The sequence below is a fragment of the Myripristis murdjan genome, chromosome 4 (genome assembly GCF_902150065.1).
Source record: "Myripristis murdjan chromosome 4, fMyrMur1.1, whole genome shotgun sequence".
NCBI classification, from domain to species: Eukaryota; Metazoa; Chordata; class Actinopteri; order Holocentriformes; family Holocentridae; genus Myripristis; species Myripristis murdjan.
The window spans coordinates 11139065-11154953 of record NC_043983.1 but is presented as its reverse complement, the minus strand read 5'-3'; the positions used below and the strand labels follow the sequence as shown (position 1 = coordinate 11154953).

The window sequence follows — 15889 nt, the reverse complement described above, 5'->3', positions numbered from 1 at the left end:
GTGAAGGAGTGATAGTGCCAGACAGAGATGCAGAGTTGTCTTCTGCCATTACGAAACCCGTCTTATCCCTGGGACGAGTTGAGGCAACCTCTTGTGTCAACGAGAGGGCGAGAGTGAAAATCTGTGAAACTCACAGCACTACAGTCAATAAAGTCCACATGAATTTCACACTTGGCAAATGACCTTCAATTTTGTCTGCATCCTGAAACAACCTATTCCCTCTCACTTCTCCAAGTTAGGTGAATTACCGAGTATCTTTAAACACATAAAACACATATTTTTGAGGTTGCCTAATGATACATAAGTGTTGCCTGAGGTAAAAGACAATAATACTTGCCTTTACCTCCTTATTCAATGCATACTTTGAACTGACAATACTGACTTTTATGCGCTAAGTTTTACCCTGGGTAATCACATTAATTTGATAACTGCTCGTCCCTCTCAACCGCTGTTCTACAGCACACTGCATATTACAGAAAGGGACTGAAACTGCAGGTATCATCACACTTACATTCACAGGTTACTGGCGGGGCTAGATGTTGGGGATTGATGTATCTAGGATGCTTAAATGCATCTTCATTACCCAAATTGGAAAATTCCTGTGTGAGCACCATCACAACTCTTAGAAGAAATACTCAAGTAAGAGAACTGAAAAAAAAATCGCTATCTGTCTGTCTATCTATCTATCTATCTATCTATCTATCTATCCATTTCTTGTCTGATAAAAATCTGATATATTAAAAAATAGCTATCTTATCCCTGTACCTGTATCTATCTATTTATAAATTTGGTGATTTTTGGTTGTGCACTTTGAAAAATTGAATTACATTAGTGTAGAAGAAGTGACATAAAAACACAGGAATAGGACTTTATTGTATTGTTACCTCTGTAGATGCTTATCTGTGTGTTTATAGTACTGAATTCTTGTGTGTGCGCATGCGTGCCTGCATGTGTGTGTGTGTGGGAGAGAGAGAGAGAGAGAGAGAGAGAGAGAGAGAGAGAGAGAGGGGACACACACATATATGATCTCTACCCTTTAACTCATCTTGACTCCCATCAGTGGCACTCAGTGAGTGAGACCTGCTCTGGAGAAACTGTGGATCGTGACGACTGAATCATCCTGTGAACACGAATCAACACCAGCAACATCCCACTGACATGCACACACGTCTTACACCACAACAGATCCCACCACCAACAGACTCACTCTCTCTCTCTCTCTCTCTCTCTCACTCACACACACACTCACACACACACACACACACACACACACACACACTCACACACACACACACACACACACACACACACACACACACACGCACACACACACACAACATATGCAGCACTCATACATACACTCCCAGAAATAAACCCCATATGCAAACACGCACTCATGCATTACATCTTGCTCAGTCTCTCTCTGATGTTAGATCAAAGGCAGGATGCTGTGTTGAACTCCAGCCAGACCAGATAGTGTTTTCAATACACTGTCTATAGGGGCCAGCGGGATCCTCTGCAGGGCTTCCCCCATTCACTACTATAGGCTAATCTGATCCTATTAGATTAGATTAGATCAGATTAGATCAGATGACAGCAGCGAGAAACCGAGGATTACTGCGGAGCAGCAACAGATTACCATCCAGCTTAAAGCCAACGACGTATCGATGGAGAGCAGAGGAGTGGGAGTTTTGTCTTCTTTTTTGTTAAATATGCTGCCCTTTTTGGTAAACAACTGCATCCGACATTTAATCTTTAAAGTGTTTAGCACATGTTTGGAAGGACACTGCAGCGCTGGCATTGATTTATCTATCTTACGCCTATGACAGCAGCCACCAAGCCTGCATATTTGTCACGCCATTTCAATGTAATACTAACAGAGCCCTCAATTATTTTGGCCAACATGTGATGATGGATGTGTTCTTTCTCTTTTGCTCAGAGATATCTATATAATTTCACCTTTACATTTTGACATTTAGAAGCTAATTAGCATATCAGCTATAGTCATGGGCTTTTTTAATGTGTCTTTTTGATTTAGATGGTCTTTCATTTCGCAGGCCTGAGCATGTTAATCACACTGAGCCTTCCAGCTCACTCGCTAACAGCATCTCTATCACAGGGGCTCTGAGGCAGAAGAAAGGAGTCTTATTTATTTAAGTTTACCATGACCTTTATAACTTCATAACAGCTTCAAAGAAAATGCACATCACTTGATACGAGGTGCTTGGCTTGAGAACAACATGAAAAGTGAAACAGAGTCCACACAGAAATGTTGCCTCACTGTTTACTGAGTCTGTGTCAGTGTGCAGGCACATTTCAATTTATTTTCATTACATTGTGGCAATGTAATGAAAATTATTATTGTTTGTTTATTGTTATTATTTAGATATTTGCATTTTTGCAGCAATTTACCTCAACAAACATTTTTTTCTATTAAGAAATGGTTTTGTATGTCTTGGATAGAAAATATAATTTTGCATGGATAGTCAGGATTTATTTACGTGTACTGTGGCAGTCATTTTATAACATACATAAATAATTAGAGTATAGCTTAGCTGTCTGTGCTGAAGTTTCTGTTACCTTGATCGTTTTGGTCTGAAGTCTGAGTCCATTTAACGTGTTGATGGCTTTCTCTGCATCCTTTGGGTCGATATAGTTGACAAAGCCGTAGCCCAGACTCTGTCCTGAAACACCACAGAGAAAAGGGAAAAAACACTTTTACAAAGTTATTCCACTGAAGTCATATTATGGCTGCCTGTTTGCCCACTGGCAGCCAGAAAAGAAAACAGTGTTACTCCCATCAATGGAGACATCTTCTTGGATGGCATGCATCTTTCCCTGGAAAAGCTTGACCTCTTCAGGACCTCTCCATCAGTACTGACGAGATTACAGTGACTCCAGCCTGGAGCGCCACGAGTCTTGGTGTCACTGTTGACAACCAATGTCATGTGAGGCCTGAACTGCAGCCACAACCCGATCCTGCAGATTCATACTGACTCTTCACAACTCCTCCACTCCGTGTTTAAGGAGTATTGCCAGGGCTCTATATTTCAAATCAGTTATTGGCAGAAAAAATGAAAAATCTTTAGCTGATCTATCATTTAACAGAGACAAGATTTTGGCCATTAAATATGTTTTTCTCAAAAAACCTATGTCCTTGACCCATACATTCCTCACTACTGCATTTTTGTAATTTTAGTCTTGGAATTCAGGCTTATTTTACTGATGCACTTTTTCTAAGTTGCTTTGGATGAAAGTGTCAGCTTATTGGCTAAAATATAGATATGAATTTCATATTGCCTGTGAATTAGACATAAGAATGAAGCTGTGCCCAATCCCAGCAAATAAACTACCACAGTTAGTACTAACAAAATATTTGTTTCTGTCTTTGCAGCTGTGGAAAAAAGAAAAGAAAGAAAAAAACAATACCACCCCCATTTTCCCTCAAAGCTCAGAGAGCGTCTCAGATAGCAGACTCCCTTTTAGTGTGAAGCAGGCCTGACATCTCCCAGTGTTTCCCCGACAGATCAAGCCTTTCAAGAGGCGTAGGACTTTAAGCGGACGCCTCCAGCCATCAGGGCCTTCAGTCGGCTAGTTTTACAACAAACAAGCCCTATCCACCAAAACCACACACACGAGCACAAAGAATCCCGGCTAGTCTGAGAGAGGCAGTGTGTGCTTCTCCGCACTAATGGGAACAGACAGCGGTTAGTCAGAGACAAAGTGAATCACAAAATATGGAGCATGGCTGTTTCACCAAATAAATACATCTGGGCTATGGATATCACAGCACAGAACTGCTCAGCTCTGCTCAGAAGCGAGTACTGGAAGGCCAGGAGGGACTTGTAGTCCTAACATCAAACAGCCGATGATTCTCTCCTCCTCTCTCCTCTCCTCCCTCTTTTCCTCTGGATTAACTGTGGATTATCAGACGCTCTCTATTGTTAATTAAAAACCTGCCATCCTGGAGAGACTACTGCTATTTATAACCCTCCTCTCTTCCTTCTCCTCCTCCTCTCGTTGACTCTCAGCTGACACCAGGTGTACTATTTGGCTATTTAAATACAACTCACATTTTTTAACAATTATCTTTTTGGCCATTCTGCATCATTATAGCACTGTGAAGTGGGACCAGGAAGATAGGGGAGAGAAAACGATTAAACGTGGCAAAGTCCATGAAATTGCACGTAATGTAATGCTTTCACATGCTGATTGACTACAACAGCCTTTATAACCCATATCACCAAGTAATGTATGCAAATGTCTCCCAATTAGGTATTTATATCAAATGAAGATATGTAAGAGCACAGTACTCGTCAAATTGTAACTTCTGATAGATGTATGTATTCAAATTTACACTGTCAACTGAAATTCTGAGAGGGTGTGATGCATGGACATATTAATGGTGCGACGACTAATGGCTAAAGCTGCTGCTTGTGGCATTTTCCTCCCTCCCTCCCTCGTTTCCCACTTTCAGATCACCTTCGTCACCCTTCTCCCTCAGATTCAACAAGAAATGTGAGGTTCAACAAGTGCCGCTACCAGAAGGTTAGTTGAAAATGAAGTGTGCTGGCGAAGAGCACTCATGCAGGGCAATCTAGATGGGCTGGCTGGTGCTTAATGGTACCAACGCACTCAGCACTCAGAGACATCCAGCCAGCCAAACAGGCAGCCATGCAGCCTGCCACTGTGTGAAGGAGTTCTAGAGGAGACCGTCTCAACATAGGTTGAGTGTATATGTATGTATGTGTGTGTGTGTGTGTGTGTGTGTGTGTGTGTGCACTCATGTGGGCACACTCACAAGTGAGTCAGTGATGGATTTTTGGTCTAAATGCAGATGTAATAATTATGTATTTTCTTGCTCTGGAGCTCTGATGCATGTGGTATTCAACAGCTGCTATATGTTAATGATGTGTTTATGTTAGTTGCGTGTGTATGGCCGCGCATGCGCTTATGTGCAGCGTGTATGCCATACGCATGAGAAGCTTAGCTTGGCACTGGCATATGCGCCCACCCCCACTCTCATCTTCACTCCCACTTTGGCAAGGTTCAGGGCCTCCAGGGCTGGAGGAAAAGGGGGTGGGAGCAAGGCTCGCTGGCTGGCAGCAGTCCCCAGGTGAGTGGGGAGATGAGGGGAGGCAGGGGGAGACATCTGCCTGTAGCGCCAGGGAAGCTCCAGGAGGGGATTCCACCCACCATTTCCAGCCTGCTATAGAGCATCTCACAGCAGGGAGCTACCGGCAGACTGCCTGGCTGCCTGGATCGCACACAGATGGGTGGGAGACGCAACGCCAACGCACCACACTGTCAGATGTACACATAAGTGCGCACACATGGATGTAAACATGTAATCACTCAATCACATAGGCATGCTCGCTCATATAAATGCAGCATAGTGTGTCTTCACAGCAGGGAATACGGGACAAACAGTGAGGATTGGAGTGAAGATGGCTGGCGGCTAATCAGTGAATGTCAACACCAGAAAGACAATATGACACAGACAAAAACTGTAGTCTATTGTGACTTACATCTTTTATCCTAACGTCAAATAGAAAAGTGATTCCACTATTTCCTCATATGATAAAAGATGACATTGCTAAAAATTGATTTTAAGGGTCGCTGAATTTAAGGTAAATATATAGAGCATATACATGTAGCTGAACTTGGTCTTGATCGGCTCCAGTCATTAAAAAATGACTGAAAACCTTCCAACTGGGCCAGTTTGCAGCATTTGAACTGACACACCTACTGGGAAGTCTCCACTCAGATAATTTGCCTCATTTCAATTAGGCGAGCAGGTGTTACTGGGCAGTAACACATATTTTTGACCGTGTCTTCAAATTCATACATTTAACTAATTCAAGTCTGAAGAGCACTATTCTTATCCTGGTTTTTATGTAACAACAAAATCATGAAGACTGGATAATCTGGGACCTTTACAATAAAAGGCTGTGCCAGTACGTATTGTTTCACACACACACACACACACACACACACACACACACACACACACACACACGCACACACACACACACACACACAGGCAGGGCTGGTACTGTAAGCAATTCTGTGTCTGTGGGCCAATGTATGCATGCAGTAGTGGAGGCAGCAGGCAGTCTGGTTTACTTCAGCCTGTCACAACAGCAGGCCTGTCTGCCTTAATACTCCCCAGCAGGATCAGCCCTGCATGCTCCCTGCACTGGGATCGACCCGTCAAAGTACCCTGCTCTGCTTCGGCTCCACACACCATGGCTGAGCACAGTTCAGACTCAGACTTTAAAATGGCTTGGCATGGTCGTATTGTGCCTTGCTGTAATGAAAGGATGGGTCCGTAGCCTAACCAACATTAGAATCCACAGAAAATGTTTGCTAGACCGCAGCCCAAAGCCAAATAGAAAAACGAACCAAAAGCTATGCAGTGCAGCATAGTCAAAATGAACATTATACATAGTTGAATATATAGCTGAATATACAGTTGACTTTCCTGGTTTGAACTGCTTTCCAAGGATTAACTACAGCAACTGTGACATCGCATGAAAGCAAAGAATATATAGCACAGAGCATCCGATTTACATGGAGCCAGAGGTAATTTAAGATGCAAAAAAGGGAAAAAAAAAACTAGATCTTTGTAGAGCTAGAAAGCCATTTAGAGACTAAAGACTTGTCATTAAAGAATAATTACTGACAAATATCTTGAAAAAATACAACATCCGAGACAATACAGAGAAGCTATTAAAAATGCATGATAAATAGTCTCTAATGTGGTTTGATCTAACAGAAAAATTAGCCCTGTGCTGATCAATTAGCCTAATGGATACATTAACGTATATATTTTAATTGTCAATTATAACCCCAAACCCAAATAATGCATTGCTGTTTATAATGGCCTTTTAATGAGGTTAGATATTAATTTGCCTTGATTCGTCAGTTGCTTACAGTGCCAGTCCTGTAAAATCTGAAGCTGCTGGAAGAACATAAGCAAAGACCATGTTTAACAACAATAAAAGGGGGGTTCTTTATAAATACATATATTTCTAATACTGGTGAGGGTCTACCTGATACAATGTATTCAAATGGAACTGATGTATAGTATATAAACCTAATGTTGCACTTGAGCGTGCATCAGCTGAAAACTGTCTGATATATATACTGTAGTCCGAGGTATTTCTACAGCACAGCAATACTTTGACACACGTTACTACATGTCCAGTCTCACTAAAAGGAGGCAGTAGGCTACTTCAAGATGTAGGAGTGGGGGAGTGAGGAGGTGGGGGCTAATTTGAACCCATCTCCACTTTGTTGGCAGACCTTTTGTACACTCTGAAATAAATACTAGGGAGAGGCGGGTATGTTTCTCGGTGGTAAAATCACTGCTATTTCTAGTGAGTAGCTCTTTGGCGTGTTGGCAAGGAGCTATGACTAAGCCATTATTCGTTTCCTAAGGAGCAGCAGGTAGCCCAATGTGTGAGATGAGAAAATGAGTGTACCTCAAGCGGGTGTCCTGCCTGCTGGCCCCGATGTGTAATGGCATCCCCCCGTAACACACACACGTACGTACACATGCTCATGGATGCACACAAAAATGAATACTAACATACCAATGCATGATTACGTACACAGGCACACACAATCACAAAATATCTGTATGCATATGCAGACACACAATGGTATCAAAAGGATACACTCATTTATATTCATGTACTACACAGAGAGGTGCACAGAAAGGTACACAATCGTTTGCTACAGGATTCACATGGAAAGAGCCTCCAGTTGCATATTGCCTGTCATTATTTTGTTCCCTTGTTGTATTATGTGACTAAGAGCTGTGTACTGTAGACATGAAAGCATCTTCTAGTCCTGCTATCATCAGGAAAGGCTCACATAATGCACTATAGACCCTTTGATCTAGAGGAGTAGCTACCAAATGAAACACAGTAGCAATGGTGCATCTAGGGGGTGGCATAGGGTGGCACCTGCCACCCTGTGCCACCCTGCCAAAAGGCCTTGCCACCCCAGCTGCCACCCCAAATCTGGGCAATATAATTAAAAAAAATATATAAAATATTGATGCTGGGTGGAAATTTATGGAAATGGAAACATAAAATTAAATTAAATTAGAACAGAATAGAAATAGAATAAATGCAAAAATATGTACAATAAAGACTATATACAGTAAAAATAAATAAATAAATAAACATCTAACAATATGAAATATACAGATGGCAAATATGAAATGGTAAATATGAAATATACAGATGGTATGAAATATACAGATGGTTGCAATGGTTGCAATGCATAGCAACCAGCCAATAGCAGCAGCGAGTCAGTGTGCGGGAAACACATAACAGACAATGGATAATTTCAAGAGTGATGGTACTATGTGGTGAGGTTTCTGCTTTAAAAAGGACTATGTAGGTTTTTATGGCTGAAAATCAGTAGCTGCTTGACTGCAGCAATGGAAACAGTAAGCAAGAAGCTACAGAAAAAATGGATATTTTCTTGTCAGAGTGTTTGATATTTATCTGCTTGGAAGGAAGAGAGCTACACCCCAATAACATGGAAGGGTCATAGAGTAATTTTACTCCCTAAAACTGTAACAAACACTAGTTGAAAACAGCTTTATCACAGTCCAAAATTAAAAAAAAAAAAAAAAAATGTCATGAAAGCATGTTCTCTTGTGGCTCCCAGGAGAGAGTCGGGAGAGAATGGCTGTGCTGCCCGGATGGAAGGACGCCTTACTGGCTCCCGGGAGACCTTCCTCGGACATAATGGGCGCTACAGGGCATCTTCTCAGTGCTAAAGGGAGGTGACTGAACTACCCAGAGGCTGTGAGAGTGGGCTGTTAATGACAATGCTGATCTGGACATTTAGGGGACGTTTAGGAGCTTCTAAATTTGAACTTCTATTTCCTAACACTGTTTGTCTCTAGTCTTTTTTTAGTCTTTTTATTCTAGTCTACAAAAAATTGCCTTGTTTTCTCCCTATCAGCTTTGACAATTTTTTTTTTTTTTTTTCATTATGGCTCAGGTCAGGGCCAAGGGGTTGTCATCCTCTTTAGTTTCCTGCAAGCTGTGGGCCTGAAAAGCCCTTTGAGACTGTAAACAGTGATTTACGGCTCAAAATAAGCTTGAACTATATTTGCAATGGTTTAGACCGAGAAATAGCTTCTCTTTTAAGTAGGAGTGCAACGATTAACGGACACTGCTGACAAAAATCGATGACAAAATTTGTTGCTGATGAATTTAATTGTCGATAATTAGTTGGTTACATCAGTGCACGTTTCATGCTGTGTGCAGACCTGACATTGTTTTCTGGAACTGAGGTCCTAAGGGGTGAACATCATCATTACTATCTTTGCTGAGAGTTAGATGTGCCGCACAGTGACTGGGAAGCAACAGGTAAACACAAGATGTAGCAAAATGGCCGTGGCCGATGCAACACCACGGTGTCCCAAAACTTCAAAAAGGAGTATTTCACCATAAATGCTGCAAAGGAATAATTAGCTTCTCAGCTGACGTCAGCTGTCTAAAGACGGAGTTGTTTTTAACATCTTCCACCCGGGACTTGCCATCGCTCTGTATGAATGTTCAGTTGGCTTCGTTACACCCATGAAAACTTTTAGAAAAATACGGTTGTGCAACTCAGGTCCACGTGTTAATTTGGCTTAAGTAAAAAAAAAAAAAAAAAAAAAGTATACGTACAGCTAGAGACATTACCAAATGCAGGTTAACTCTCAACCTGTTTCCAATTAAGAATCAGACAATTAATTGAATTAGCCTAATTCACTGAAAAAATACCTTTAGCTATTAATTTTAAATGGACAATTTTAATGTAAATTTAATTGTGTTTATTACTGAGCTTGTAGTTTGCAGAGGTCTCGTCCTGGACTACATTATATTGAGAGGTGTTTCTAATGTTTTGTCCTTCCTATTTATATACGTCAGGGGGACAGAACAGTAGAAACACCTCTCAATATGCAGCCCAGTACAACAGCACTGCTAACTATGACCACAGTGCCAAACATAGAATTGAATGAACGCCTCTATTACTGTGACTAAAAGAAAACCTGAGCATTATAGGCATCAGAAAAGGAAACTTTATATCTGAATATTTGGATTGGATTGGATTATATTGTACAAGCGGTCCTAACAAATGGCCACTGAGTGTATATTGTCTTTATTGTTAGTAAGTACATGCTTAAAAGAAGCTCCAAATAAATTTAAAAGCATTATGGCTAAATAAGAGCCATTTAGTAATAATATTAATTGACTAATGGTTTCAATAATCAGTGACTAGTCGACAAGTCAAAATAGCTTTTAGTTGCAGCCCTGCTTTTAAGTAAATAGAAATAAAAGATAACTAGTACTCTTGAATGTTCTAAAACAGTAATTACTTTAGCAATGTAATCAAACGTCTTGACTTTTCAAATCCTTTTATATCTTGAATACGAGTTTGAGAACCTATTAGGAGAAAGGGCAAAGTGGGGAAAACTCCAACTTTTTCAGGAAAAAACAATCAGAACATGTACCTCGTGGTATGCTGGTTCGCTGTTTTTACAAATTCCAGCATCGCAAAGCCTGCAGTTCAAACAATACAATGTTTTTGTAGTTATTGCTATTTTGTTTTTGTTCAATATCAAATACTGTTAGGTTTGAGTTGAATAGTTAAGTAAGCAGTAGTAGGCTGTGTAGTTTATAATTGAGTATTTTTTTTTTAAGATTATTTTCTTGGCATTTCTGCTTTATTTGACAGTCACAGTAGAGATAGACAGGAAAGGCAGGGGAGAGAGAGGGGAAGACATACAGCAAAGGACCTGAGGTCAGATTTGAACCCCAGTCGCTGTGATCAGGATGAATAATAAAAAATTGAATCTGAATCACTGCCACTAAAATTACAAAAAAAAAAAAAAAAAAAAAAAAAAATGAAGAGAACAGATATAAAAATGTTCTGCTTAGTGTCTTTGAATGACTTTTGTAGTAACTTCTACTGGTTCAAATTCTATTTTAAGCTTATGCATATCTCTGTCCTTGGTTCTGTAGTTGATACACATTTTTTCGTAAACATTTTTTGGCACAGCAAAAAAGTTTTTGCTGTGCCAAAAACAGAAAGCCCTGCATGAAGCTGATGCTGTCTAACAAAGTGGAAAATCAAGTAAGATTGTTATTTGTGTGAAGTGACCCTTAAAGGCTACCTGAAGAAAACCTCTCTGGTTGTTCCCAAAGTCAAACACCCTGTCAGGAGTCATGGAGTCTGTCTGTCATTTACAGCCATGGGAGGATGTGAGCTGCAGAGGGGTGAGGAGGGAAGTGCAGCGTGCAGGGATCATTGGAGCTATAAGCGCATGACGCTAACACACCTTGAGAGGATCAGCTCCCTCTCCACGGAAACAGGCAAATCAGTTTGGTCAGTCTTAAATTTAGCCACACTTTAAGATGTGGAGGAAGAGGGGAAAAAAACATTTCAATTTGTCAAAATAAATGTGTCACACTCGCTGCTTCCGTTCTCTTCCCTCTTCTGACATTTTGCCCCTTGCTGCTGCAGCAGCAACTTGAGGTAGTGCTATTTTTGATGGGCCAGTGTTGCCCATCTTTTGGAAAGGTGCCCTGTCACCAGCTTCATGTCAAAATACACTTCAGTTACCTTAGAAAGGTTCAGCTCCATACAACATGGGGAGAGGGAGCTCAGTGAGTTAGCAGAAAAATAAAACAACACCTGGACAACAAAAGACTAAAGTGCCTCAAAGACTAGCAATGTAATTTGAACAATAGTACATATCATGTGGTATGTATTGAGCCAGTTTGAATAACTAAATTCATAAACAGAGCAACGTCCCCCGCACACACATATCTACTGTAGCTCCCTCTCCCACTCACTCATTCAACACATCTTTCCCTCCTGGGTTGCCAAGGTAGCAGCCACTGTTGCAGTCAGGAGGCTCCCACTTGCAGTTCCCAAGGCCCTGCTTACACACACACACACACACACACACACTTGCCCACATAGACGCTCAGGGACAAACGCACACACAGGCACACACACCATCTCCCTCCATGGTGGCTCCCTGAGCCTTGGGGCGAGTGGACGGTAGCCTGCAGTGTGTGGGCTGGCTCGCTGTGCAGTGCTGGAGAAACAGAACGATGGAGATAAACTGACAGGCCGAGGAGCCCCTTTGAGTCATGGACAGCCCTGTTATGACTGGGGAGCCCACCACGCCTGCTGGGCCTCCTGCTGAGAGCGAAGCCCTGAGGCCTCAGCCGTCTACCCTGAGACCTACATGACCCCTGCTGGGGACAAAGGGCCTGTCTGGCTGCCTCATGCCCAGGTACAATGCACTCAGAGTTGAGAGTGGTAGGGTGAGGAACCAAGCCCTAAGGCACATTCAGCCTTTGAATCTGAGGGTGACACAGGGGACCCTCTCAACCTCTATGTTCCATGTAAAGGACACACAGAGTGGAATAAGAAGGGACAGAGGCAATCTGAAGTGAGGGTCACTGGAGGAGTGGAGCAGACAGGCAAGCTCTCAGGACATCCAATTCTGGGCTCCTAAGAAGAGGGAGGAGGAGGGCGGGGGGGCGAAGAGGAGAGAGCCAGGACATTCTAGGGACCTGAGACTCTGAAACTTTAATGTGTGTCTGCTTGCTAGTGTCTGCACTTCTGAGCCTGGCAGCTCTCTTAATACCTGGCTTTGGAGATGTCAAATCCTTTTTTCATCTCTTTCCCTGTCAGCTTTGTTCATGCTATCTTCAGCCTTCAGCCATTTTGGGTTCAGATAAATGCAGCCTGTATCTAAGATGTAAACACTGCACCAGATCTCCCCCTGTGTGAATTCACTTGGGATTTAAAAACTATGTAATGGTTTCTAACCACAAAGATCAACACTACACCTGTGCTGTATAGGTGTTTTGGAAGGCGTAAATGGAACTCATCATAAGGCAAACAGAGGAATAACAGCAAGTTTTGTTCCTATGATTCTAGTAATGATGTGAGAAACGGCTTGGCTAGCAATCTGAAGTACAAAGAGCATCAGCTTTGCTACTAAGCGTGTTCTCAATGCATATTTCAGTAGCAACAAAGAGATGCGGGTAAACTGAGGTTTATATGGTGAATATTTGATCTGCTCCCTGTTAGACTGACAGGCCTTGTGCACAGCTAAGCTCCACCTGCCTGTCCTTGCAGATCAGGGTAGGATGCATATTTTATGTTTGCAATACTTATGGGTGCACTTGATGTACCATAACAGAAATGGAATGAAAATGAAACTAATGGAAGTGTGCTGCCTGAACCATGGCTTTGTGCGTGCAAAGGAAGCCAAATCCAGCAAACTCAAGATGTTTTTCCACCTATCTGACTCAGGTGTATCTGTCCTCATGTGAGTGCTGAGTTCACAGCAGGCTTTCACATGGCGGTGTAGCTGCTGTCTGTCAGAGGCACAGAGAGGTGTTCTGGCTCTGACTACTCCACAGCTGACATCACAGTCCATCTATTTTTCATAGCCAACATCTGCTTGGCTTGCTACATTGTCACTATGATTTGCATCAGATCCCCAGATTCCATGTGTAAAACCAACACATGGAAGGTGACTAGAGTAGTGTGAACAAAAGGCTTCAGCTGGTGTGCTTTGGGGTGATGATGTCCATACAGGTTTTGATGTTGAGGTAATATAATTTCATCTCGTTAGCAAGAAAATGTCATTTCCCATATTAAAAGGTGTGGTGCTGCTGTGTGCTGCTCATAGCTGGCAATTAGTAAGTGGTGTGACTGCCTGAGGCAAAAGGTAATACAGGCAGCCAGAAAAGGCCATCCACACAGAAATAGACAACTGGTAAACATGGTGAACTGTTTACTCAACAAGCAAGAAAAATGTCCCATCTATCTTCACAGAATCTGGCTGCTGTGCTTTTGGCTACAATTATTATTGGCACAACATGAGAATGCAAAGAAATGGCCATCTCTGAAAATATAAAATCCCTATTTTTTTCTTCTTCTTTTTCTTTTTTTTTAAACACAGCACTAAAACCACAGACGCAATCAATTCTCGTTCCAGCATAAAAAGCCATTTTCTTTTCTGCCATGTCATTATGAAAACAAATGCATTCATTTCTTCAGCAGAAATGCAGCTGATGCAGAAAAATGATCCAGAAAAATGACTAACTGACAAGGATCAGTCAGTTCTATTTCTGTGTGTGTGTGTGTGTGTGTGTGTGTGTGTGTGTGTGTGTGTGTGTGTACATACGTGTGCAGCAGGAAGCAGCAATACTTTAATGTGTTCCATTAAAACTTTGAATTCAGCATGTTCCAAGATACACATGACCCTCTCCAAGGGTGTGTTTTATTTGTTATTGGCATCTGAGTGACAAATAGCTGCTTCCTCTCAAGTTATGAGTTTTCATATTGGTGATTTTCAGCTTAAATACACATTTTGCTTCCTTTAAAAAAACAAACACAGAGCGCTGTCTGTAGTGGCACCATCTGTGCCTCACAGCAATCATGTCCTTGACTTAAGCATTTATATATAAAGCCTTCTCTCTGCCCTGAATGCAGGTAGACAAATGTAAAAGCTACTACACTGTACGCAGTTAATTCAAACAACAAAATGCTTAAGCTGTCTTTGCATCTTTGCTTTATGAGGATGCCTACAGCCAGGAGATTCACAGGTGGAGGCTTGGGGCTTATGTGCAAGTGTGTGTGGGCTGCATCGAGGTGTGTGTAAGCTAGCCTTAAATAAAAGATTAACCTGCATGTCCCTGGTGTGTTATGAGAGCACCAGGCAGAGGTAGCAAGGCAGGCGCAAAGACAGGCAGGCGGGAAGGTAGGCAGGCAGGCGTGTGGGGAGCAAGAAAGACACTCAGAGGTGGCTTTTCAACCAGCTGAAGTCAGCCAGGGTGACAGACGGAGCTGGAGTGCCTACGCCCGCCTGCACCCACCAGAGCCTCACGCCACGCTGGCGTCATCAGAGCTGACAGGAGCAAGTCCACAGGAAGCCGAAAGGAAGCCGAGGACCTGCCTGTCTGTCCTACCTCTGCTGAGGCTCAGGTGCTTGCACCTTGTCAACACACACTCATAGGTTGGTCAGAATGCACACGCTCATGGGAAACATATACACAAGATGCACGCACACGCAGGCATGCTTGCAAAAACTGTGTATTTCTTTTCCATTTGAAATGAGCATAGTGAATGACAGGAAACATTTGAAATAATAATCCAGCTGCTATAAAAGGGACTTCACACCACGTTAAAATATGGCCTTGTCCTGATGTAATACAACACAAAATGCGACTATCTTTAACTACATGGTGTATATACCCAAACACTGCTTGAATCAACTAACCCAATGCAATATCTATCTTGTAAGTATAAACTATTGAAACTATTATGAAATTCCAGTAAATTTATTTATTTAAATTCTTAAACAATTCAAGTCTTCCAAATGACTTCCACAATACGATGGTAAAGCAGGGTGACAATATTGTGAGTCTGTATAATGTGTGGCTGCAGAACACCATGACTGCCCCTCCGATATATTCAAAAGTTCCAATTGAAATTTTAGAATTACAAAAAATACCCTTTCCTTCCTTCTGTCTTTGCCTTCCTCAGAAATCCTGAAAAAATGATAAAGTTAAAATGGCAAAAGTTGATCTTTCTCATTCTTATCGATGTGCGGATATTCACAAGAGATGAGAAAGGGTACAGGTGTATATATCACGCTCCAAAAATAGTGCTCTCTTTACTCTTTCCACCATCTTCATTCTCTTTACCCCTCCCTCTCGCCAACCTGGCTTAGTCCGTTAATGATTTGGATGACTGTTAGAGAGCGAGAAGCCTCTTGGCATTCCCTACAAGAGGAGGGAGCTGCGCTTTGTTAGCCTAAAAGTTTGCACGAGGAAATTGC

At 42.0% G+C, this 15889-nt stretch overlaps 1 protein-coding gene across 1 annotated transcript in view; it reads right to left on the bottom strand.

Annotated features, from left to right (window-relative positions):
• Positions 1-15889, bottom strand: part of elavl4 (ELAV like neuron-specific RNA binding protein 4) — a 78539-nt gene that overhangs the window by 22807 nt on the left and 39843 nt on the right. The window contains exon 4 of the mRNA XM_030049546.1: positions 2581-2684. Coding sequence (XP_029905406.1) covers positions 2581-2684 — 104 coding nt within the window. The remainder of the gene's footprint in view (positions 1-2580; positions 2685-15889) is intronic.